The following is a 26,990-nucleotide window of genomic DNA, read 5'->3' on the forward strand; positions in this document are numbered from 1 at the left end:
TCACACAATGCAAACAGCTTTTTCCCTGGGGACATTTGTCAAAAGCAACTACAGACAATTATCTAACATCACAATTGCTTCAAGCAGTGATTGCAGTTGGGAAAACTAAGAAGCTGATCAAATTAGTTAAAAGGAAAAGCTGGTGAATGAGATAGTCCATGGGGGCTTTGAAAAGCTCTAAAATATTTCTAGAAATCTAGAAGGTTTCACCTGCATAGGAATGTGCACATGCTCAGCACAGACCTGAGAAAGTCCTAAGCTCCCCACTCTGACAGACCTTTAGGCTCTAAGCAAGTAGAAAGTGAGAGCTAAACCAGAGTTGTAAACTGAGCCCCTCAATAGTGAAGACATATCCAACTCATACACATACACACACATAGCCCCTCAGTAAAGGCTGAGAGCCTTATTAGTTCCAGGCATTTCAGAAAATCTCTGTCCAATCACTAATGACCACTACGCTATCTGAGCAGAGATTTCAGTGGTCATATGACAAAGATAAAGACTTTAGAAAATTAGTTCAAGAAAGTTACTAAACAAACAAAAATAACGCAAAGAAAAAACAACAAAGACAAATGGCACCAACAACAAACCCTAGGAAGAGAAGGATCTGATTTCCAGAGTTGCAATGTTATGTTATTTTAAAAGCCTTGTTTTCAACAAAAAATTATAAGACACGCAAAGAAATAAGAAAGTATGGCCTGTTCATGGGGGAAAAAAGCAGCCAATAGAAACTATCAATGAAGAAGCTCAAAAGCAAAACTTACTAAACAAGACTAAATCAGCTATTTTAGGGCTGTCCAAAGAATAAAGGAAGCCATATCTTAAAAGCTAAAGGAAAGTATGAAGATGTTGTCACAACAAATAGAAAATATAGAAATTCACTTTAAATCTAAAGACACAAGTAGGTTGAAAGTGAAAAGATGGGAAAAGATGTTTCACGCAAATAGTAACCAAAAGAGAGCTGGGGTAGTTATACTAACATCAGACAAAATAAACCTTTAGTCGGAAACTGTTACAAGAAACAAAGACAAACATTGTTTATTGATAAAGGGGTAAACTCACCAAGAAAATATAACAATTATAAACCTATATGCACCAAAATCAGAGCCCCAAAATATATGAAGCAAACACTGACAGAATCAAATAAATAGTTCTCCAATAATAGTTGAAATAAACTTCAATATGCCACTTTCAATAACAGATAGAACACAAGACAGAAGAGAAATAAAGAAATAGAGAACTTGAACAATGCCATAAACAAATTACACCTAAAAGATATATCCAGAACACTGCACCCAACTACAGCTGAATACACATTTTTCTCAAGTGCATATGGAACATTCTCCAGGATAGATCATATGTTAGGCCACAAACAAGTCTTCATAAATTTAAGAAGTTGAAATCATACAAAATATCGTTTCTGATCCTAATGGAATGAGCAAAAAATCAGTAACAGAACGAAAACTGGGAAATTCACAAATATGTGGAAATTAAATAAATCACCCTTAAACAACTAATAAATCAAAGAATAAATCACAAAGGAAATTATAAAACCTTGAGACAAATGAAAACAAACAAAAAGCACATCAAAACTAATGGGATTCAGTGAAAGCAGTGCTAACAGTAAGAGTTATAGCTCTAAACATAAATATTTTTTAAAAAGATCTCGAGTCAATAACTCAACTTTACACCTTAAGGATCTAGAAAAAGAAACGCAAACTAAACTCATAGCTAGCAGAAAGAAGGAAATAATAAAGATTAGAGCAGAGATAAATGAAATGGAGAATAGAGCGACAAAAAAGAAAAATCAATAAAACCAAAAGTACTTATTTCAAAAGATGAACAAAACTGACAAATCTTCAGCTGGATTGACTAAGGAAAAAAGATTGAAGATTCAAATTACTAAGATCATAAATAAATGTGGGGACATTATTACAGATTTTATAGAAACAAAAAGGATTATAAGAGAATATTATGAATAATTGTATGCCAACATATTGGATAACCTAGATGAAATAGATGATTTTCTAGAAACACACAACTTACCAAAATTAGATCATAAAGACATGGAAAATTTGATAGACCTTATATAACCAGTAAGAAAGTTGAATCAGTAATCAAAAGCCTCCCAGTAAAGAAAAGTCCTGGATCAGATGGATTCACTGGTGAATTCTATGAAACATTTAAAGAATTAATGCCAATTCTTCCCAAACTCTTCTCAAAAAAATTCAAGGAGAAGTAATGTTTCCAACTCATTCTATACCAACATTATCCTGGTACCAAAACCAGACAGACACTTAGAAAACTACAGGCCAATATCTCTTACGAATACTGATATAAAAGTCTCAACAAAATACTAACCAAATTTGGCAGTATATTAAAAAGATTATGTACCATGACCAAGTGGGATTTATTCCTGTTTTGCAAGGAGGGTTCAATGTATGAAAATCAATGTAATACACCACATTTTAAAAAAGAAGAAAAAATAATAACCATCTCAATTTATGCAGAAAAAGCAGTTGACAAAATGAAACACCCTTTCTTGTTTGTTTGTTTTTTTAAAATTCAGTAACTAGGAATAGAAGGAAACATCTTCAACATGATTTAGGCTATATATGAAAAATCCACAGCAAACATTATATTCAATAGTGAAAGACTGAAAGTTTTTTCCTGAAGATCAAAATCAAGACAAGGATGTCCACTTTCACTACTTCTATGCAATATTGTAATAAAAGTTTTAAGCAGAGAAATTAGGCAAGAAAATGAAATAAAAGTAGTCCAAATTGAAAAGGGGAAGTAAAATTATATCTGTTTGCAAATGACATAATCTTGCACATAGAAAATTTTAAAGATTCCCTACACAAAAAAGTGAGCTAATAAATTCAGCAACATTGCAGGATGCAAAATCAATGCAAAAAAAATCAGTTGCATTTCTATACATCAACAATGAACAATCTAAAAAGGAATTTTTAAAAATTCCATTTACTATAACATCAAAAAGAATAAAATAAAATACTTAGGAATAATTCTAACAATGAGGCAAAAGACTTGGACACTGAAAACTATAAAACATTTCTGAAAGCAATTAAAGAAGACATAAATAAATGGAAAGACATCTCATGTTCATTCATTAGAAGACAATGTTCTTAATATGACAATACAATCCAAAGGTATCTAAAGACTCACTGCAATCCCTATCAAAATTCCACTGGCTTTTTTTTTTTTGCAGAAACAGAAAAACTCATCCTAAAAGTCATATGGTACTTCCAAAAAATAGCCAAAATGATTTTTTAAAAGAAGGATAAAATACAGAAAACTCACATTTCCTGATTTCAAATTTTACTACAAATGTATAGCTATTAAACCAGTGTGGAACTAGACTAAGGGAAGATGTATAGACAAATGGAACAGAACAGAGAACTCAGAAATAAACCTTTGCATGTGTGGTCAATTAATTTTTGACAAGTGTGCCAAGACCATTTAATAGGGAAAGGATAACAATTTCAACAAATGGTTCTGGGAAAACTAAATATCCATATGCAAAAGAATAATGTTGAAATCTTACCTTCTACCATCTACAAAAATTAACTAAAAATGGTTTAAAGACCTAAACACAAAAGGGTTAAAACTATAAAATGCTTGGAAGAAAACCCAGGGAGAACGTTTTATGATGTTGGATTTGGTAAGGATTTCTTGGATATGACACCAAAAGCACAGACAACAAAGGGAATAATAAATAAGTTGGACTTCATCAAAATTTTAAAACTGTTTGCACATCAAAGACCCTGATATGGTTTGGCTGTGTCCCCAACCCAAATCTCATCTTGAATTGTAGCTCCCACAATTCCCACATATTATGGGAGGAACCTAGTGGGAAGTAATTGAATCACAGGGGTGGGTCTTTCCCATGCCGTTCTCATAACAGTGAATGAAAGTCTCATGTGATCTGGTGGTTTTATATAGAGGAATTCCCCTGCACAAGCTCTCTTCTTGCCTGCCGCCACGTAAGACATCCCTTGCTCTTCTGCCATGATTGTGAGGGCTCCTCAGCCATGTGGAACTGTGAGTCAATTAAACTTTCCTTTATAAATTCCCCAGTTTGGGGTATGCCTTTATCGGCAGCAGAAAACAGACTAATACAGACACTCAGTAATGGCAAACAATGGAATGGGGGAAAATATTTGCAAATAACATATCTGATAAGTAATTAATATCCAAAGTAAATAAAGAACTCCAACTCAACAATTCCCATCCCCCTCAAAAACCCAATTCTAAATGGTGAAATGGCTCAAATAGGCATTCTTTACAAAGATAATACAGGTCACCAGGGGCTGGGAGAAGGAAAGAACTGGGAGTTATTGTTTAATGGATACAGAGTTTCTGTTTGAGATGAACAATTTCTGGAAATGGATAGTGGTGATGATTGCAAAGCACTGTGAATGTACTTAATGCCAATGAACTGTACACTTAAAAAAAATTTTAAGACAAGATCTCACTCTGTTGCCCAGGCTGGAGCACAGTGGCATGATCTCAGGTTACTGCAACCTCCGCCTCCTAGGCTCAAGCGATCCTCCCACCTAAGCCTCCCAAGTAAGTGGGACTGCAGGCATGCACAACCACACCCAGCTAATTTTTTGTATTTTTAGTAGAGACAGGGTTTTGCCATGTTGCCCAGGCTGGTCTTGAACTCTCAGGCTCAAGCAACCTGCCCTCCTTGGCCTCCCAAAATGCTGGGACTACAGGTGTGAGCCACCATGCCCAGCCCTAAAAATTGTTTAAATGATTAATTTTATGTTATATATATTACACCACAATTTTAAAAATAATAGAAAACAAAACAAAAAGCAAACAAAAGAATAATAATAAAACAAAAACGTATTTTCTACACATTGACTCTGAAAAGTCCTAAAAGCAATCACTAACCTAGTGGCAATGAGCACCCCTAGCATCCAGATTGTGGCTTCTAAATATCATTTCCCACTAAAAGGAATCAGGACTCCTTATAATGATGGTTGATTGCAAGACTGGCACGGAAAATGAACAGTAGGAGCCTGAAATAGTTTGACCTACTAGAGAGCAAAGAACACTATCAAAGACTATGAAAATTGTGTGAAAAGAATTCAGAAGCTGACCTGAAAAGCCTCCCAGTAGCTAAAGAGAGGACAATTTGAGCATCAGCATTTTTTTCTTCAACTATTATTTTAAGCTCCAGGGAGCCTGTAGAGGATGTACAAGTTTGTTACATAGGTAAACGGAGCATCAGTAATAATAATAACCACAATGGTTTGAAACAAATGAAATACTTTAAATTTAAAATTTTATAATTATCCTAAAAAAGATGAACAAACAAGAAAAACTATTAGTCACCTTTGGAGAATGCTAGTGGACAACCCCATTATTTTGAACACTGGTAAATAAAAATAAAACGTAAGAAAGTTAGGCTGGGGCCAGGCACAGTGGCTCACGCCTGTAATCTCAGCACTTGGGGAGGCTGAGGCGGGCAGATCACAAGGTCAGGAGATCAAGACCATCCTGGTTAACACAGTGAAACCCTGTCTCTACCAAAAATACAAAAAAAATAGCCAGGCGTGGTGGCGGGCACCTGTAGTCCCAGCTACTTGGGAGGCTGATGCAGGAGAATGCTGTGAACCTGGGAGGTGGAGCTTGCAGTGAGCCGAGATCATGCCACTGCACTCCAGCCTGGGTGACAGAGCAAGACTCTGTCAAAAAAAGAAAAAAAAAAAAAGAAAGTTAGGCTGGACACAGTGGCTCTTGCTTGTAATCCCAGCACTGTAAGAGTCCAAAGCGGGCAGATCACTTGAGGCCAGGAGTTCGAGACCAGCCTGGCCAACGTGGCAAAACCCTGTCTTTACCAAAGATACAAAAATTTAGTCTACATTTCAGGATAATCAGGATTTAAACTATTCTTTAGGGTAAAACTTGATAAGATAAAGATTATTTCCACGGAAGTATTTCACTTCATCTGTGAAGAAGAAATAAGGGGGAAGGAAGAAAGGAGGGATAGAGGAAGAAAGAACTAAAGAGAAAAAGAGAGAGAGAGAGAAATTATGAGGCTAGTAGAAGAAAATATATAGAACCATATTTTTGTGACTTCATTACTTAAACAAGAACCCCAAACCACAAGCCACAGGGGAGGTGGATGCTAAATTTGACTACATTAAAAGTAAAGACATTTTCAACAACAGATACCAGGGACACAGTTAAAGATGGAGGACAGATAGAAGATATTCACACTTGCTCTAAGGTTAAAAGAAAGTAATGTTCAGAATATGAAAGGAACTTCTGAAAATCTGCCAGAAAAGTGAAACCCAAAGGAAAAATGGTCAATAACAACATAGGCAATTAACAAAAGGGGGACCTAAAGGATAATAAGCAGATGAAGCTTAACTTTACTAGATTTTAAAGAAATGCAAATTAAAGCAGATTTGCAAATAGTAGAAGGTTGATCAATATCACGTGCTTGTGGGGAATATGGAAATCTTCACTCCTAGTAAGAGCCTAACCAGGTATAGCAATTTGGCAGAGCAATCCTGCAGTTCAGCACTCACATATGTCCACCGATTTCTATCTGTGTTAATCGACACCTTGTTTGAGATAGCAAGGAATTGGTGACGACCTAGATATCACTCACTAAGGAAAGATAGAAAGTGACAGAATACCATGCAGGTAAAAAAAATAATGGTCTAAATTTGCATATACCAATGCAGAATGCTTGCACAAACATAATGTCATGTGAAAAAGAAAGAAATATAATAAGTTTTATAGCTCAATAAAGTCATATATATTAAACACAAGCATACAGACAGTTTCAGTCTACTGTCAAGGATACATATACATACACAACCGTATGAACTGTGCTGGCACATTGCTCAGCCTCAGGGTTACCATTCACACAGTTTTCCATGCAAATGGTGCCCTCTGGGGAAAGATGCCAGAATACAACATGAATGGTGCCCCTTGAGGGTATGCAACATGGCAGCCTTGAATATTTAAGATGGTTTGGAAGGTTGTAGATTAATATGTCGGCATAGGTGCCTATCATGAGAGCAAGGAGGGAAAAAGGAGTGGGAATGGGAGCTGCCATGTTGCACACTGTGTGCTAGTTACACTCCAGGTGTGAGTGTGACTAGCGCACAGTGTGCAACATGGCAGCCTTGAATATATAAGATGGTTTGGAAGGTTGTAGATTAATACATTAGAATAGGGGCCTATCATGAGAGCAAGGAGGGAAATGGGAGTGGGAATAGGGAGGAAGGAGAACATGAAGTAAAATGAAGATAGAAAAGGGCACACGCATAAAAGGAGGATGATAGTGTGACCTGAATGCAGAAATAGGATCAACTCAATTCCGTGGTCTTAAGTTGGGGAGGGTGGACCTAAAGGAGGGGTCTTGAGCTGGAAAACCAACAACCTTCTCAAACCTGCTAAGAAATGTGGATTTTATCTTGAAAGCTATGGGAAATCCTAGAAGTGTCTGAAACAGGAGATTTGCATGGGAATGGATGAGAAGGGGAGAGGCTGGGGGAAGCAGGCCTTTAAAGCAACCCATGCAAGGTCTCCATGAGCACGATGGGGTCATTGTTGCCAAAGATGCACTCAGCCAGGTGTGCATACCTAATGCCACACACAAAGATCCTTGGAAAGCCTGGCACTCCCTCCTTCGACTCCTCCCACATTCTCATGTACCCAGAGGCTCAAACAGAAATAAAGCCTGTTAAAAGTGCTGGGGACACCTCCCACCAGCACAGCCATGGTTGGTACCACCTTCCAGATGTGAGTGTGACTAGCACACAGCTGTCTTCCCTGATGGCTGAGGAGTCCACGTTGTTGACTGACTACGCACCTGTGCTTTGCAGAGCAACAGTCCATGGGGCATTCAGTCAAAACCTCCAAGCTAATACAGGGAGTATTCGTTTTTTAAGAATTTTTTTTCGTTCTCCCAGACAGCCGCCCAAATATTTACATAAGAATTTCCCCCCCTCTGTCTTTTGCTAAACCTTCACCTAGTAGATTTAGCAACAGTGTGATCATCCGAAAAGTACTCCACTTCCCTGGTAGAAATACCTGGACAAGACTTTGATCATCTCTGAAGCCTTTCCAATGGCAACACTCTGGAGCGCTGGGGACTTTTTCTTCTAGATGTGCTGAACACTTACTGTGCATAATGCATCAGGTGTGTGTAGCAACAAGGGCACAGGTTTTGTGGTCAGGCTTGGGTTGGAATCCTGCATCTCTTACTTATGAACTGAATGGCTTTAGTTCCTTTATCTGTAAACATTGGAGATTAAAACGTTCTATCTCACAAGATTAATGCAGAGAAAATACATGTGAAAATACTCAACACAAGGATCTGGCATTTCAAAAAAACTCAACAAAACTTGGTTCCTCCCCATCTTCCTTCTTTCCTGCTTGGGAAAACAAATTTCACAAGCATTTTTACAATGGAAATTTCACAGATTGTCATAATCAAATCTTCTCTTTTCAAGATATTAAGAAAAACCTCAAGTGCGTATCATATTTAGAAAGAAATTCCTAGAAAAATCTAGACTGTTAATTACAGACTACTCATAAACAACTTGGTTTATGTGTTTCATTTGATTTAATTTTTGCTAGAGGTGGGTACGGAGAAACACAAAATCAAATATGTTTTATGGCATCGCTTTCTGAGAATAGCCTTTTCCACTAGACTCAAGTTGAAAAAGATAATATTTTCTTTTTATAACTCTGATTCAATTTGTTATCTCCTTAGTCCTGCTTTTGTAGAGTTTCTGCCCCTTCTGTTCTTAGATCATTGACCAATTCTGATATGAGATAAAATTCTATTAATATTACCTTAAGCAAATACTCACGGAAGGAAAAAAATGGAAAGGAGAGAAAACACCACACCCTCTTAACTAACACTTCTGATCCACGGGCCCACCCTTGCTGTTGTAAGAATATTTTAAGTCAGTGATTGTCAGCTTTGGTTTCCTGAGGCCACAAAGAATTAATTTGTAAATTTTGATTAAAATATTTTCCTAACAAAATATAATATCTAATGAAAGCTAAGCTGTAGTGAAACAGGCGTGCTCATGCATAGCTGATTGTAATTAGAACAAATCTTTTGAAAAGCAATTTGGCAGTGAGTATCAAGCCTCTAAATGTTTGTACTCTGACCTGGGAATTCTCTTTCTGGAAACCTATCTTATTGTGGGGAGGGTGGGAGTCTAATTAGGTAAACAGATACACGCACAGAGAAACTTATTACGGTGTTATTTTATAACAGTAAAAAAAAAGTATGGGAAACAAACTGATAATATACGCAGTTCTGTAAACTATGGTATATCCACCAGATGGGTGGATCCGTTTACAGGGAGTCTGTCAAAACCTGAGTATAAATGTATACATACAATCTTATCAAAATTATATATTTTTAAATACAGAAGCAAATATGAAATCTGCACAATTCAAAAGGTTTGGAAGTAAATATACCAATCTTGGTAGTGACAGGTTTTTGGTACAGAGATTTAGAGTGACTTTTCTTGCCTTTTTATTTATGTTATTTTCAGGTTCATCGTAAGGACTATAGTGTACACAACTTTTCTAATCAGCAAAAAATAAACACACTTTATAAGGAAATAAACAAACATAGAGATGCCATACGGAATCTTTTGGTTTGGGAGATGGCTGAGACTGGGATAACTCAGATCAAAAATACAATAAATTATCTCAGTTATGAAAAAAAAAAGGGTGGGGCTGACTGGTAAGGGACCTACATTTCCTACCCTTCTTAAGTTTGCTGGTTTCTGCACAGGATTTCCATTAGAGCTGGAGAATAGGAGCTGAGCTAATTTTCCCAGGAGCCCTGAAATCCTGACATTGGTACATTCCCTGTCATGCATTTCTTCTCATTCTTAGTGCCATGGTGACCATAAATGTGAATTAAAACTTGAAGTATTTAGCATTTATTAAGCACTTCCTATGCACAGGCACTGTTTTGGTGCTTTTTATACCTGTATTTCACCTTTCTCAGGCTTGCAAAGCTCTTAGTAAAAAGAACTATTGTCTCCTTCCTCCCTGCTCCCCCACGCCAGCCTGTTCTACACACTCCTTTCTTCTACTCACAGAGAGTGCCTTTTAGGAATATAATTGATTTGGATAAAAGAAACAAAATGTGCCAACTAGGCTGCCATTTGTTATCAATAAAGCCTCGCAGCTGCCTGAACAGTTGACTAAATAAGCACCTTCAAATGGTCAGGACAGGGAAGGTTCTAGAAATAGGGCACCAGAAAATCCCACAAGCTTTCTGCTTGTGATGTGGCTTATTTGCTTTACAGGCGTCAAGCATATTTGCTGACGTCAGCAGCCCATCAAAGTTTAAAATAATAATAGTGAAAAGGAAAACAGCCCCTTTCTGCCAGGCAGTTCTGTTCTGCCAACTTCTGCGTTCTTTTTGAGTTAATAAACGTCCAAGAATCACTCCCCTACCACCCTGAGGGGGAAAAACAGCACAATAATTTTAAAACCACCAGGTCAGCCCATTGTCAGCATAAACCATTCAGACAAGTAGCATTTTGTCACACTCTAATGAGGATTTTACCTCTGCCTCAAAATGAAAGCTATCATTAGGTTTCGTGTTCATGGGATCAAATGATTGTCTGGGGATGGTGGTTTTTTTTCAGTCCCTTCCTCATTTTAATCATGTTCAAGACCAAATGCATAGACATTTCCTGCATCAGATGAAACTAAAAAACCATAGTTACGCCAGCTAATGTCTTTTGAAAACATCAATTAAGAAAATGGCCTTTAAATTCCCATTTTTACTTGAAAATCTGCAAACAGGCACACATGTTGTAATACCAGGGCAGTGGTGGTGGCAGTGCGCGGCGGGTGTGGGGTGCTGTCTCTAAAAAGGAGACAGCACAAACAGTGGTTTGAGGAGGTCATAAGGGCAGGCTCCCATTGGCAACAAGCAGATAGAGAATCTCTGCAAGGGAAGGAACTTCTGTATAAAGCAAGACCTCTTAAGTTATCTTCACATGTAGTGTTGAAACTGGAGCCAGCCCCTCAAGAGTAGGTTGATAAGAGGCTTCTGCACCATGCTGGTACCACACACATGCCCCATTGTTAATAACCTTCTCAGGACAGATTAGATCCCACATTCCTCAGAAGTACTGAGCTGCAGAGGGAAATCGGCCAGCAGGCTCCTTCCGCGGGGCCAACAACTAGCTACAACTGATAAGTTTTAATTGAAATAACTGGAACAGTTACATGGAGTCCCCACCAGCTCTGTCGCCAGCTACTGAGACGGTGTTGCACTTGCATCTCCTGGCATGTGCATAGGCGTGCGCCAGACAACAGTAATTCAAGTTCTTAACTCACTTTTTATCTTTTTTTCCATGGCTACGTGCCATCGTTAATCAAATTGTTCACCCAAGGAGTACTATGAGATTGTTTTATTTTTTTTTTTCTTTTCTGGCCTTATCTAGGAAACCCTGATATTTACACTATCTCAATTTAAGTTTGAACTAGTAACTAATTAATCTCTGACAAAAGATACTGAGGTTAGACGAGTTTGGGTAAAATCCGTTGAGGTCATGGTTGGTTTTAATCACATAGCTCAATTTAAAAGCTGAACACTAAAACATCTTTGCTTTCAAAGAGTGCTTGTTAGACAGCAAGTTTTGTTTTGCGTAACTTGAATTCTGCTACTTCCTTTTATTTTTTTCTGAAATAACAGTGATTGAGTCAATGAAGTGGCGATATGAATTAAAGGACAACACACCTGCCTTTGCAGGGACAGATCCCAAAGGGCCCAGATTAAATTTTAACCACGATTATGTTTGCCAGGATTTTATATCTCAAATGATTATGTTTGGCTTCTGTAATAATAAAAGGTTATTTTGGGAAAAGAATTCCCTTTTAACATCTATTGTGTTTACTAGGAGGAAATACAGGGTTAGACTTCGATACAGTTTAGCCTTTGAAAGAAAATAAAAGACAAATGATTTAGCAGATGGGTAATTCCCAAATCTGCAGAAATGTAAACAGCCAGGATTTTGGTGCCTATGGGTTTTATCAAAGATGTAAGAAAGGCAGAGACCGACACCAGTGCGTCCTCTTTGGCTAGTTTTAACACGTTTACAGTCACAATTAACATTCAAGGAATTTCCTTTTCATCCAAGTGTTTCTTTTAAAGCACTTCATACCACAAACTAAAGTTCTAGCTGCCATCAGTCCTTCCCATACAGAAGAGTAGCGACATCTCCATAATACTTCCTTACTTTGAAAATGGGCTCGGACCACGTCAATTTCCTTGGGGTGTTTGTTTTCCAATATAGGGGGTTCTGGCCTCCTCCCTCCTTCCCTCTCTTTAAAGAGCTTGTATTGAGGATCCTACTTCTTCGTCCCTCACCCTGCTCTGCACTCACCCCGGAGCCAGATGAGCGCGAGGTTGGGCAGGCGTCCTAAGCCCTCCTCCGGCCCAGCCCGGTAGGAGCGCTGCTGCCCAGCCGGAGCTCTGGGCTCGCAACAGCCTGGTTTCAAGTCCCTGAGCCGGCTGGCCCACTGCATTCTGCAAGAAAAAAGAGATCCCTGTTCCCGCCCCCCGCCCTCCACCCCTACACAAGCGATTCGCACATGGGCACGGAGTCCGAGTCTTGGCTATGCATAGAGCTCAGTCCCGTATCCGAGTCTTCGTCGTTGCCAGGACCGCTCTTGGCCAGTCCACGGGCCTGGTCCACCCACATGTCGGCGCAGGCTTGAGGCCCAGGTTCCCGCGAGGGACCACCAGAGCCAGGAGCCCCATCCGGTGCCACCGTCAGCTCCAAAGTGTGCAAAGTTTGCAGAAGACCCTGTAGCTCGCGCTCCTTGCTGTCCCATTGCTGCTGGCTGTAATCCAAGTCCGACTTGACGGCCTCTAGGTCCGTGTTGAGCCGCAGCCCGATGTAAAGGCTGGTGCTGAGCTGCGTCCTGACCCGTTCCTGCTCCAGCAGCAGCTCGCCGTCGGGGCCACCGTCCGGCTCCAGGGGCTCCTCCCGCGCCGCCAGCTCCTCTTGGCGCCGCCGCATCCACCTCTGGTTGAGTTCCTCCTGAATCTCGGCTGAAAGGCGCTCCAGCAACTCCTCCTGCTGAACCCGTTGCTCCTGAAGCCGCAGCAAGTCGTCGCAGCGCCGGGCCAGCTCCTCCAGCGCCGCCGCCTGCGCCTCGCCGTCTAGAGGGGGAGGGGGCGCCGACGCCGCCGCCTCCGCGGCCTCTGCCGCCTGCGCCGCCACCTCTTCTGGCTCCTCTCCCGGGCTGGACCCGTCGAGCTCGATGCCTGCCCCAACCAAGTAAGTGTCCTGCACGTAGTTGACCCCGTGACGCCGCATGCGGTCCAGGTGCACCTTGGCCTCGTAGCGATCGATCTCGCGGTCCAGCTCGTGGAGCCGCTGCACCTGCTGGCGAATTGTGTGGTCCTGGGAAAGCACCAGATGCACCAGCGTCTCCATGCGTTCCACCGACGCGCTTTCGTGGGTCCGCGGCGACGAAGAGCAGGACGAGGCAGTGGACGACGAAGTGGACGAACAGGACGACGGTGGCTGCTGCTGGCGCCGCCGGTTGAGCTTGGCCAGTTTGCGAAAGGCCTTGCGCACCACTCGCCGCTGTTTCTCCTGGGTCATGGCCAGGCTGGGCCGCGCCGAGGCCCCGCGGGCCGGACAGGGGCGCTCTCGGCTCAGCACTACGCGCGCCTCGGCGCTGCGGGGGCCGGCGTTAGGCAGCGATGCCTCGCTGCGCACTAGCACGAAGCGCACATTCTCTTGCTCTTCGCCCCAGGCAGCCCAGAGGCGCAAGATGCGCGTCTTGTTGGGGAGGATGCGCTCAAAGCCGCGCCACTTCTCCACGATGCAATAGCACTGCGGGGGCCCGCATAGCATGCCCTGCGGCAGCGCCTCGTCGTCGTCCTCGTCGTCCTCGTTCGGGGGTTCGGGCAGCTCTCCCGGGCCATGTGGGTCGCCTGCCGACCCCCGCCGCCGGCTCCGCCGCTGTCTCCGTCGCCGCCGGCAGCCGTCCTCCAAAAGCACTCGCACAACGTCGGAGCAAGTGGTGCGGCGGGAGAGGCCGGACACCAGCTTCTCTTCCTGGCAGATCCACACCGATATCTTCTTTTCCGACGGATCCATGGCGCAACCAGGGCGCAGGTGGCAGGTCCGGCCGGGGTCTGCTGGGGCGGCGAGGACAGCAAGGGCAGCCCAGTAGCTCTGGGATGGGAGAGGAGCCCGTGCCCTCCTCCGGCGGCTGCACTAGCCCTGTTCCCCCGCTGCGCACCGAAGGCAGGCTGGAAAGCGACTGCGGCTGTGGTCGCGGTTGCGGCTGCGCTCTGCCCGGACGACGGGCGCTCCCGGGGCAACGCGCCCGGGACCGGCTCCCGCCGCTCTGGCTCTGCCCCTGCCCAAGGTGCCCGGGACCTCCGGGTTTTGCTCCTCCCCACGTGGCTCCACCCCCTTCCCGCCCCCAAGGCCCAGAGCTGTGGCTGGAAGTGCAGGAGGCTCAGGGCCCAGGCCCGCCCCTCGCAGCCTTGCCGCGCCCCGTGCGCCCTGTCCGCCCCTCGCTCGCCTTGCAGGCATCCTGAGTCTCGGCCCTTTTCGCCAAATCGCTGCTCTGCCGCGCGCCTACGCAAGGAAAGATTCAAGGGCCCCTCTGCTTCAGGGAGTGGAGCCCGCACCTCGGCACGGATCAGCTGTGCGTCTCCCTTGGCCTACTGGCTCTTCTCCTTGTGTCTATAGCTAGCTGGACGCATCGTGACTTTATCTTCTCATCTTTCCTGGCGCCCCCAGACGCATTTCCTAGTCCCTCGAGGCAGCGGCGTCTGGGGAGTGCACTTTGCACAGACAGGGAAACCGAGGCACTCAGCGGTCTCCAGTGGAGACGCTGTAATCGCATTCCACGACCAGCTAGCGCTATAAGCGCTGTCTCTAACGCGGAAGGCCTCCCAGTCTTCCTCGACAGGAAGCAATATTTGCATATTTAAGGAGAACAAGATTCGGCAATGTGCTCCGGAAGCAAGTGCAGGCATGGAACGGTCTGGGCTGGAGGAGGACAGACGTTCAGAGGCGGCTGCCCCCGTTCCCCGTAGTGTCATGTAAGTGGGTCTCCACGTCACCTTCACCTCAGCTTCCCACAGCCTTCTTGGGAGAGGGGCTCCTCATTCTACTGGGAGTTCAGGGCCCAGACCCAAGTCACAAGCTATTTTTATGCTTTCCACCTCCATAAGGGGAAACTGTGAAGGCTTCTGGCATTTTCTAATATTCAGATGTGGTCCAGAAGAGACAACAGCCAAGCTTTACAGCACAAGAAACCCAAGGCCGCAATGCAAATGAACTTGTTTCATCCTTAACTGCTGATGAGGATGGTCCATTGAGTGCAAGGCTTGCCCTGAACTTGTCCTTGTGAGCACAGGTGTAATAATAAGCTCACTCCCTTTCTTCAAGACCTTGGATGGCTCCCCATTGCCTCTTGGCTAAAGCACTTTTGTTCATTCAGTGATTCACTCAGCAAATATTTGTTGAGTACCTACTGTGCTCCAGGTCCTACGCTAGGGATTTGACAATGAACTATCGCCAGTTCTGGCTTGCGAGGAGTTCACAATCTAGTGGGAGAGCACAGCCAAGTAAACATTCCCAACACAATGTCCTATGTCCTCTGATAAGGGAGAGCATGAGGTTCTGAGGGAACCTGGAGTGGAATCCAACCCATCTTGGAGGAGCAAGTAAGGCTTTGCCCCAGAAAAGGTGTCTTACACAAGACCCAAAGGACCATTAGAGTCTGCCAAAAGGAAAGCAGATGGAGGGGAGGGACAAGCAGCATTCTAGAAGGGATTGTAGTGCAGTCAGGAATCGAAAGCATGTTAGTTACGGGGGCTGTCAGGAATTTAAGAGGAGTGTCTAAAATTGAAGTTGGATAATTGAACAGGAACGGGATCAGGAAGGGCCTTTAGTTCCACGCTTATGTATTTGGATTTATCTTAAAGACAATGAGAACCCACAGAGTGCAAATCTGGAGTCAGAACAGCTAAGTAAAAATTTCAGCACCACTTACTAGCTCTATAACCTTAGGAAAAGTATTAATCTCTCTGAGCTTCAGTTTCCTGGTCTGTGAAATGGTGATAATAAAAATACCTCCCTAATAGAACTGGTGTAACGATTAACTGCCTGGGCCTGGTAAATCCTCAGTAGTTTTATTGGGGGGTTGGAAAGGTGGGAGGTATATTAGTTTTCTATTGCTATGTAACAAATTATCACAAACTTAGTGACTTAAAACAACACCCATCTATTACTTCACTGTTGTGTAGATCACAAGTCCAACTTGGCATGGCTGCTGCATACTTTGCTCGGGATGTCTGAGGCAAAAGGCAAGGTATAGGCTGGTTCAAGTTCCTGTCTGAAGGCTCTGGGGGAATACCCACTTCCAAATCCATTCAGGTTGTTTGCATGATCTGGTTCCTCTCAGTTGTAGGTCTGAGGTCCCCATTCTCTTGTTGGCTGTCCTCCAGGGTCACTCTCAGCTCCTACAGGACTCTCTCAGATCCTTTCTATAGGATATCCACCCCCCTCCCCGCAACTTTAAAGTCAGCAACCACATGTCAAATCCATCCAGTCCTCCTTTGCTTCTAATCAATCTACCGTCCTCTTCTGCCACTAGCTAGAGAAAACTCTGCTTTTAAAGTGCTTGATTAGTCAAACCCACCTGGATAATTTCTCTATCTTAAGCTTGACTGATTAGTAACCTTAACTATATCTGAAAAACCCCTTTTGCCGTGTACTGTAATATAATCACCTAAGTAGCCCCCAGGGAGATGGAGATTATGGGGTTGTCTTAGAATTCTGCCTATCACAGGGCATAACATGAACAGATTTTGATTTTTTAAAGATCCCTCTGTTTGCATTGAGGACAATGGGTGGGGATGGGGGATGACAGGCAAGAAAGCCTTTTAGAAGACTATCACGTTCATTCAAGGAAGAGATGATGACCTATGCTGAGAATAGTGGCGGTGAGAAGACTGGACACAATTGAGAGCTATCAAGGAGGCGGGAGAGGCAGGACTTGGTGATAGATTGATGAGAGATTTCCTTCTCCCTAGAATGGTGTCAAAGGTCTCCTACAATCTGGACCAGCCCACTTCTCCAGCTTCTCACTTACATGTGGGCTATCCCTTCTTCCTTTCCTCTCACACAGGATTGCTAGAGCTTTGTAGTCAGCTGCCATCCCTGCTGGATTCTAAGCTCCACAAGGGTAGGGATCATATCTGTTTTGCTCACTTTTGAATCCTTTACATTTAGTGCAATCCCTGACACGTTCTAGGTTTACTCAGTATCTGTTGAATAAATTAATGAATCAATGAAGGAATCCTACATTTTAGCAAGCCAATACCTCATCCATCCAGAAGAACTCCTGCATCTTCATGTATCCACACTTTTGTACATGCTTTTCCCACTAATTAAGATTCCTCTTAAACGACTGGAGAACTTCTACTCACTCTTCAGAAGCTCAGGTAAATGTCACCTGCTCTGGGAGTCCTTTCTTTCCTCCTCCAGAAAGAACTGGTTCCCCGCTCTTCTTCTGCATCTATTAATGCGGAGGTTACATTGTGCTGTGATGCATTTTTTTTATGTCTGTTTACTCCCACAAGAATAGAGCTTTTCAAAAGAAAAGATTGTATCTGTCCTATTTACAGTTTAGTCCTCAGTTCCTAAGGTGCCTGGCACATGGCAGGTTCTCCATCTTCCCGTATGTTTTAAGGAACACTCAGATGAATAATGTCTAAGATATTGTGCTACCCTCAAGATAACTTTTTTCTAGAAGCAGACAAATAAATGGAATCCCTGTTGTAGTAATGATATATATGAAATTCCTGCTGGACTAATTAAAGGGTAGAATGATTGTATGGGTGCTAGGAAGGATGCAGAAGGCAGGCTTCAATAATCGGGGAGGAGGGGTTGAGGGCATTCTTGGTGGGAGAAAATACTTGAGTTAAAATGCTAAAATGAGTATGCATGTGGTCATGTACTGGTGTTTCAGAGTGTGTGTTTTGGAGTACCCTGCCTCATTTCAAATACCAGCTATAAGCTTTCCAACCCTCAATCTTCTTACCAGGAAAAAAGTATAATATTGGAACCTGCCTTATAGAGTTGTCATTACATGAAATGAAATAATGCACAATATATAAAAGATCTAGCACAGTGACTGGCACATAAAACATGCTCAATAAAACACAGCTAGTGTTGTCAAGAAATTGTATTAAGTACCTACTGCATGCTATGTCCTGGGCTATGTGTTGAGGATCCGTGAATGAACTGGGCAGACATCGTCCCTGACCTTAGAGATGTCACAGCCAGGATTAGTGTGGTTTAGCAATGGATTTCTTAAGTTAGGCTAGGCTGTAGTAACAAACAGGGCCAAACTTGTATAATGGCTCAGACATCACAAAGGTTTATTTTTCACTCAGATAATAGTCAAAAGAAGATGTCCTGGGTGGGAGGTGGCCTTATTCCTGGTTCCTTCCATCTTGTGACTCCAAAATCCTCTAGACTTCATCATCATGTATATAGAGCCAGAGGAAGAGGAGAGAGTATGGAGGGGCACACCCTCTTCTTTAAGGCATTGGCTGAAAATTGAGCTCATATCCCGTTGGCTAGAACCCAGTCACGGCCACTGGTAATGGCGAGGCTAGGAACTGCAATGAGTATCTCAGAAGAGGAAATGAGTTTTCATGAACAGCTAGCTGCCTGCCATAAAAATATTTATTTGAAAAATGAGACAAGAGGCATAGAAAGAAGTTCCAAAAGTGTAGGAATTGCAAACTGGTGGTCCACCAGCCAAATCTTGCTGCCTTAGACAGAATATACTCTCTGTTTAGCCACAAAAACAACACGCTATTTCACATATGACCCAATTCATATACATTCATGACTCACCTGAGCCCTGTAATCATTTGAGTTGTGATTCTTGCTTCCAAACAACCTCCTAGGGTTATCTCATTCACTCCCAGGGATTTTATACAATTTATATGCCATGGCTTCCACACCTATTCTAGAATTATCCAAACATGCATATCCAGCAGCTTGCTGGGTAGCTCCACTTGAGTTTCTGCCAAACATCTAAACCTTTGTCAAACAGATGAAGTTGAACCCATTATTTCTCCCAAAGCCTGTTCTGCCTCTTGTAATGTCTATTTCAGAAAATGGTCCCATCATTCTCCAAGCAAGACCTGAAACTTGAGGATCACCCTTGTTCATCACCATCTACCTCCTTACCCCACAGGATGTTGAAGTTCTGTGAGGGCAGAGGTTTTTGCATGCTTTTTTTCCTACTTAACCTTCAGCACCTGAGACATCAACTCTTACACAGTAGACAATAAGTATTTGTAGAGTGAATGAATGAATGAATGAATGAATGAATGAATGCATTGCCTTAGCTTAGGCCCTCATTTATTTTTAACCTGGATCTTGCACTTTCCTTCAAACCAATTTCCTTGCCTCAAATCCTGCCTCTCTCCCATACTCTCTACTGCATATGTTTGATGACTCCGTTATCTTCAGAATCCAGTTCAAGTTCTCAGCAGGACCTATACGTCTCTGTAGGATCTGAGGTCTGCTTGACTCTCAGCCTGTACACTGCAGCCACATCCTCAATCACACAGTTCCCTTTGACCTCTGGCTAATTCCTGCCCACCTTCCAAGCTTCCGCTTAACTTCACCTCCTCCTAAAAGTCTTCTTTGGCAGCAATATCCTCTCCAGGAAAGAATCCAAACAAAACTGCTTTAGGAAGATTAGTCTACATCAGTAGGTGGGATCAATTGAAGTTATAATACACTTGTGTTAGGAGAACAAAGGATGGGGGGAGGGTGAAGGATGTACTTAAAAATTCAGACTGTGGTTGCTTAATCACTTTAATATAAATAGAGAAGATGCCTTTCAGCACATCATAGATCTTTTGCAGTCTTAATCCTTAGGGCTGCTCTGTCCAATACAGTAGCCACTAGGCACATGGGGCTGTTGAACACTTGAAATGTGGCTCTCTGAATTGATACGGGCTTTGAGCAGAAATACACATCAAATGTCAAAGACTTCATACAAAAAAAGGAATGTACGATATGTTATTAATAATATGTAATCTTGATTACATGTTGAAGTGATACTATTTGGATATATTGGGTTAAATCATTACAATTATTTTACCTATTTCTTTTTACTTATTTTTTAATGTGGCTACTAGAAGTCTTAAAATACTAATGCAGTTGAGTTATATTTCCATTAGACAGTGCTGCCGGTGGGAAGGCCAAGTAACTTGTAGCAGATCATTTGAACCTTCTCAAATGTGGACTTACCCTAAATATCCTAAGATAATAAATCCATCTGGGTTTTGGCTATCTCTGAAGAAAGTCATTCCATACCTTTTCTGGATTTGTGGTTTAAATGTTTCTGTTTGATGATGGCCCTCAAAAGCTTCTTGCTACGGCCTAAGCCAGTCCCCTTAGGCTACCTAAGAAGCATAGGCCTGAGGATCACCCTGCAGCTGAATCCAATTGAAAGTTAAAGTATAAATGGTTGCTCTCCAGACAGAATGTCAGTATCCTTGCTCATGTAGCAGCGCTGAGCCTGATAGAAGGTACATGGATTCCTGCTATGCCCTGGCCAGAAAAATACATGGGCTTCATAATAGAAAAAAAATATGTTTATGACCTGGGGATAGAGGAGGCATTCATAGACAGACAGAACATAAATTAAAATTCATAAAAGAAAAGCTCAGTAGTATATGATCATATCAAAATTAGAAACTTCTGTTTGAAAACACACACACACACACACACACACACACACGCACACACAGAGAGAGAGAAATACACTATAATGTTAAGATGTCAAGTAACCCAGGAGAAAATAGATCCTAAAAGGTTAGGATTCAGGATGCATAAAGAACTCCAAAAATTTAGCAAGAAAAAAAAGCTATGCAACACTATGGAAAATGGGTAAAAAGTAGATTAAAGGATTTTACAAAAGAAGAAGCATAAATAGCCAACAAACATATAAAATAATGCCCAACCTCACCAGTAATCAGGAAAATGTAAATTTAAGTGAAAGATCATACTTTTTTTTTTTTTGCCAGCAGATTGGCAATATTTGTTTAAATTGATGATATATCAGTATTGGCCAAGAAAATAGGGGAACTATCCTCTCAGACACCACTGGTGTAAATACATTTATCTATTTTGGAGACAATTCTACTAAAAAATAAAACTGGGCATACCCTGCATACCATGAAGCAATCCAACTTCACGGAATCTACTTTAGAAAGACACGTGTGCACAAAGAGGCGTGTATGGGGTGTTCACTACATTTGTTTTAGCAAACAATGGGAACAATCAAAATGTCCACCAATAAGAGAACGGCTGAATAGGCTGGGGATACCCAAAGCTTGGAAGCTTCAGCAGCAGTTAAATCAAATGAAGTAGACTGACATGTACAGGTAATAACAAATCCTCCAGAGGTATTGTTCAGTGCAAAAGGCAAGTTGCAGAGTGATGTATATGATGTGGTTCCACTTCTACTTCAAAAATGCATACACAGAGCATGGGTACATATGCATAAAATCACTCCATAGGTTTTCCAGGGGTACAGATATCTGTATGTGCGTACATAGCACAAGGTCTTTAAAAATATTCAGCAAACCTAAAGCAGTGAATCCTCCTAGAATGTGGACATTTACAGAAGGAGAGACAGAGAAATTTAACTCCATCTTGTAATGAATTTACAAGAGGAATTGGTTCACATGTTACTTCATTATGCAATTACAATGTGTAACTTTTTAAAAGTGAAAGGGCTTGGGTTGGGATCCCTAAATCTTGGTTCTCCCTTAGACCAGCGGCCCCCAACATTTTTGACATCAGGGACTGGTTTCATGGAAGACAATTTTTCAGTGAACTGGGTGGGGCCGGGGGTGGTTCCAGATGCTTCAAGCACGTTACATTTATTGTGCACTTTATTTCTATTATTATTTCATTGCAACATATAATAAAATAATTATACAACTCACCATGATGTAGAATCAGTGGGAGCCCTGAGCTTGTTTACCTGCAACTAGACCGTTCCATCTGGGGGTGATGGGAGGCAGTGACAGATCATCTGGCATTAGATTCTCGTAAGGAGCATACAACCTAGGTCCCTCACATGTGCAGTTCATGATAGGGTTCACACTCCCATGATAATCTAATGCCATCACTGATCTGGCAGGAGGTGGAGCTCAGCTTCAGTCACTCACCTGCTGCTCAACTCCTGCCATGTGGCCCAGTTCCTAACAGGCCGTGGACCCATATCAGTCCGCAGCCCGGGGATTGGAGACCCCTGCTCCAGACCTTTCATTTACCTGCCTGTGTCTCTTTTCTGTGGACCAAGCCCCAGGGTAACCTTTGCAAATCTCTGTTTCCTGTACCCTAGTGGAACTTAAGTAACCCACTACTGTATCTCAAGGGGTTGTGAAGATTAAGGAGGAGTCTAGTGGGGCATCTGGTTCAAAGTATGTGCTTTACACTGGATTCTTTCTTTCTCTTCCAGATAAGATTTTTAGAAGATAGGAGTTTTCACAGTGGCGGCAGAGCCCTCTGCTAAATCCTCATATTGGATGTCAAAGGTGGCATGTCATTTGACCCAATGGTTTTTTTAGTCATTTATCTTCCTAATACCTATGAGAGGTAAGACATAGCTCCCTTACCCATGAGCAAACTGAGGCCAAGGAAAAGGAATTGGCCAGTTTCCCAGCTCACAAAGCTCTGTGGGAGCTGGTGTTTTGTTTGGAACTTCTGCCTGTCCAATCTGTCAGTCACGGTTCGTGGCCACCGTGGAACACCCAACACAGGAACTTCCGCCCTTAATTATATTGAGCCATGAAAAAGTGTGACTGAAACCTACTGTCTGAATCAGATCCTTGTAATGATTAACCCCAGAAAATGATCTTCAAAATGCATTTACAGAAACATGCAGCTGCTCTCAAACACACTGGAGGAAATTTGGGAGCTGCCGCTCTTGTCCAAGGGCACTAACCCATCCCTGATGAGACTGAGCTCCAGTCTGGGGCAGAGATGCTGGGCTGTCATACTCAGAGACATGGCTTCTCAAAGTGAGGTCAAAAGGCCACCTATCCAGAATTGCCTGTGGTGCTTATTAAAATGCAGATTCCTGGGTCTCATCCTAGAACTAGTAAATCAGAATCCCTGGGAGTGGTCCAGGAATCTGCATTTAAAGCAGGGATTCTTATGCACACTAAAGGTTGGCCCTAACTATATTAGGAGGGAAGAACCAGAGACAAGAATGCTCATAGCCCAAATGCTCTTTAGCCATCTTGGCCCCATAGATGGCAGTGATACAAATATCACATGCGTGCATAAGAGGATGATGGCAACATATGACAGGTGAGAAAGAGTTGCCCCTGGGAAGAAGGAGAAAGAAAGACAGGGCAGAGTAGAGAAGGAACTACTCACTCATTATCCTCTTTAGAATCTTGTATCTTTGGTGGAAGCATAGGTTACAAAGATGATAACATAGAAATGTTTAGGTAAGAGCGTTTAAGGTAGCAGTGACTTCAGTCTCCTGAAAGACATTCTGCAAGATATTTAGCATTCTTAGTCTTTTTGTTTTGTCTGAGACCGAGTCTCACTCTGTCACCCAGGCTGGAGTGCAGTGGCATGATCTCGGTTCACTGCAACCCCCGCTTCCTGGGTTCAAGTGATTCTCACTGCCTCAGCCCCTCAAGTAGCTGGGATTACAGGCACTCACCACCACACCCAGCTAATTTTTTTTTTTTTTTAGTAGAGACAGGGTTTCACCACGTTGGCCAGCCTGGTCTCAAACTCCTGATCGCAAGTGATCCGCCCACCTTGGCCTCCCAAAGTGCTGGGATTACAGGCGTGAGCCACGTCTTTGTTCCAGCAAAACCAACCTAGTTCCTGATTCACAAATCATCCTGGGAGTGTGCAGCACTTACAGCCAGAAAGAAGTCTCTGGAGCAAAAAGCATTGCATATTCAATGGTCTATGACATCACCATCGAAGACTCTGTCAAAAGGGGTTTTGTTTGATTAATTTTCATTATCTGTTGTTACCCAACTGATGAAAGGTGATACTATTAATGAGTGTGTGAACGAGACAGTGTCTTCGTTACCACCTCTGAAACATTCCCAGCTTTTTCAGGGACGAATAGTCCTGACCCAAAGTGTGTCCTTTCTTCATTGTAGGGAGATACAAACTCTTTCTCTCCAAGTACTCCAACACCAATTATTGTGTGTCACAACCCAGAACACAATATGAGGCTTGTGCTTGAGTTACTGCTGTTTTATGTGCCCAAAAAAATGCTAGCTTTCTTTTTTCAGTGAAGTTGATAGAGTTGGAAGACATTTTAATACCACATTTATTGGTTTGAAAGCATGATTGTTTTAGTAGCTGGTGCAAATTTCAAGGAACACATAACTCCCTTTAAGAAATATTGTTTCTAAGAAATTACATTTGACTAAATTTGGAAGCTTTAATGCAAATAACTTTCAAACAATGAAACCATATTCACGAGGAGATGCTTTTATTTTCTCCACTGAGGAAGAAATGGAGACATGTTTCCTATTGTCATTATGTCCATCTGGAGAGAAAAGGAAGTCTGTGGGCTAGACAAGCAAAAATAGGTTACATCTGGGTAGCCCAGCAGTCTCTCCCTGACTGCTGAAGAAGCTCCTCTTTGTTTCATTCCTGAAGCACGGCGTTGTTTTCTTGGACCCGTGCATCGAGTTAAACCTGAGTTAGACTATGGATCCCTTACACTTGATTTTATGATTGTAAGACTTACACAAATGCAAGCCTAGAACACAATTGAACTCTTATTTGCTTACATCTCCATGAACAGGAAAGAAGCCACTTGATCTTATAAAAGTTTTGCCTGGTTGCCTTCTCTTTTATACCTATTGTTAAGCTATAAAATGAAATCACCAAATTATCAATCTGTGAGTATTTGCTACTTCACAATATATATTTAAGAATTTTACAAAACAAAACTGTGCCATAAAAAGTATTTCATCCATATGATCTTACAGTTCCACTTCTAAGAATGCATATACCCAAAAGAATTGAAAGCAAGATCTCAAAGATATTTGTATACCTGTGTTCGTAGCAGATTATCCACAATAGCTAAAGGTGGAAGCAAGCCAAGCGTCCATCAATGTATGAATGGATAAATACAATGTGGTATATACAAACAATGAATTGTCATTCAGCCTTAAAAAGGAAGGATATTCCGGGCTGGGCGTGGTGGCTCAAGCCTGTAATCTCAGCACTATGGGAGGCCGATAGAGGTGGATCGCCTGAAGTCAGGAGTTCAAGACCAGCCTGACCAACATGGTGAAACCCTGTCTCTACTAAAAATAACAACAACAACAAAAAATAGCCAGGTGTGGTGGCAGGCACCTGTAATCTCAGCTACTCAGGTGGCTGAGGCCAGGGAATCACTTGAACCTGGAAGGTGGAGGTTGCAGCAAGCCGAGATTGCACCACTGCACTTCAGCCTGGGTGACAGAGTGAGACTCTGTCTCAAAAAAAAAAAAAGAAGGAGATTCTGACACATGCTATAACATGGATGAAACTTGAGGACATTATGGTAAGTGAAATAACCCATTCAGAAAATAGACAAAATCTGTATGACCCTACTTATATGAGATATCTAGATCAAATTCAAGAGACAGAAAGTAGGATGATGGTAATCAGGGGCTGGAGGGAAGGAGGAATGTTACTGTTTAATGGCATAAAGTTTCAGTTTTGTGAGGTGAAAAGAGTTCTACAGATGGACTGTGGTATTGGTTGCACAGCAATGTAAACATACTTAATGCCGTTGGAAGTGTCACTTAAAAATAGTTAAGATGGTAAGTTTTATGTTATTGTGTATTTTACCATAATTTAAAATAATAATTTTTGAAAGTACTTCAGATTTTATGCCAAAGTTCTTATTAAGGGAACTTTCAATTTTTTCAAAAAAGTTTAAAATACTTTCCACCTAACTTTCAAAGTAAATACAACTTTCAAATTAAATACAGGGAATTTAATTAATTCCCTGGGACTTTCAGGAAACCAAACTTCTGAGCACTGTTTATTTGAAGAAAGCCTTCCTTTTTCCCTCTCCTTTCACATAATTTCTCCCTAGTGCTGTATGTTGGTCAGCTTTGTTAGCTATTTGTGCTGGTCTGTGGCTTTATTGCTCTAGGTAAATATTTGCAACCTTGACAAATGGTGCTTGGATACTGATAAGTCTTTACATTAGGAAGGATATTCTTAATAAAATTAGTGTTCTACTTAGTTCACAAAACTGTACACAGGATAAATAGCACAAGGCCTGCCGAAGTGCCTGGAGACAGTAGACATGAACACATATTGTCCTAGTAGATATTTGCTTACGAAGCACCAGCAAACAATAGAGCTGGAGGGACCCAAAGAGAGCCTAATCTCTGTCCTCTAGAGCACTAGGTTTCTAAGCAGGTCATTTAAAAGTGACAGAAGACATGGCTGTAAACCCCTATTTCTATATCAGCTAGTAAAGCATTTGCACATATTTATATATTGGAACTCTGTTCACCCCAAAAAAGGTTTAAATCCCTTTGACCATGAAAATTGGTTGCTTATGACTTCAAACTATACTACAGGGCTACAGTAACCAAAATGGCATGGTACTGGTACATAAACAGACACACAGACCAATGGAACAGAATAGAGAACCCAGAAGTAAGACTGCACACCTACAACTATCTGATCTGTGACAAACCTGATGAGAACAAGCAATGGGAAAAGGTTCCCTATTCAACAGATGGTGCTGGGATAACTGGATACCCATATACAAAGGATTGAAACTGTACCTTTTCCTTAACCATATACAAAAATTAACTCAAAGTGGATTAAGGACTTAAATGTAAAACCCAAAACTGTAAAAGC

General features: G+C 42.1%; 1 protein-coding gene across 1 annotated transcript; it reads right to left on the reverse strand.

The window, feature by feature from the left end:
• Positions 1-9,190: 9,190 nt before the first annotated feature.
• Positions 9,191-14,430, reverse strand: RASSF10 (Ras association domain family member 10). The gene has a single exon (XM_054440997.2). The coding sequence runs from the start codon at positions 14,160-14,162 to the stop codon at positions 12,621-12,623; it is 1,542 nt and encodes a 513-aa protein (XP_054296972.2). The 5' UTR covers positions 14,163-14,430; the 3' UTR covers positions 9,191-12,620.
• Between the last annotated feature and the right edge of the window lie 12,560 nt (positions 14,431-26,990).

This window comes from Pongo pygmaeus, chromosome 9 (genome assembly GCF_028885625.2).
Source record: "Pongo pygmaeus isolate AG05252 chromosome 9, NHGRI_mPonPyg2-v2.0_pri, whole genome shotgun sequence".
NCBI classification, from domain to species: domain Eukaryota; kingdom Metazoa; phylum Chordata; class Mammalia; order Primates; family Hominidae; genus Pongo; species Pongo pygmaeus.

Excerpts from the sequence above, each read along its gene's own strand:
- RASSF10 (XM_054440997.2), bottom strand. The coding sequence starts at position 14,162 with ATGGATCCGTCGGAAAAGAAGATATCGGTGTGGATCTGCCAGGAAGAG.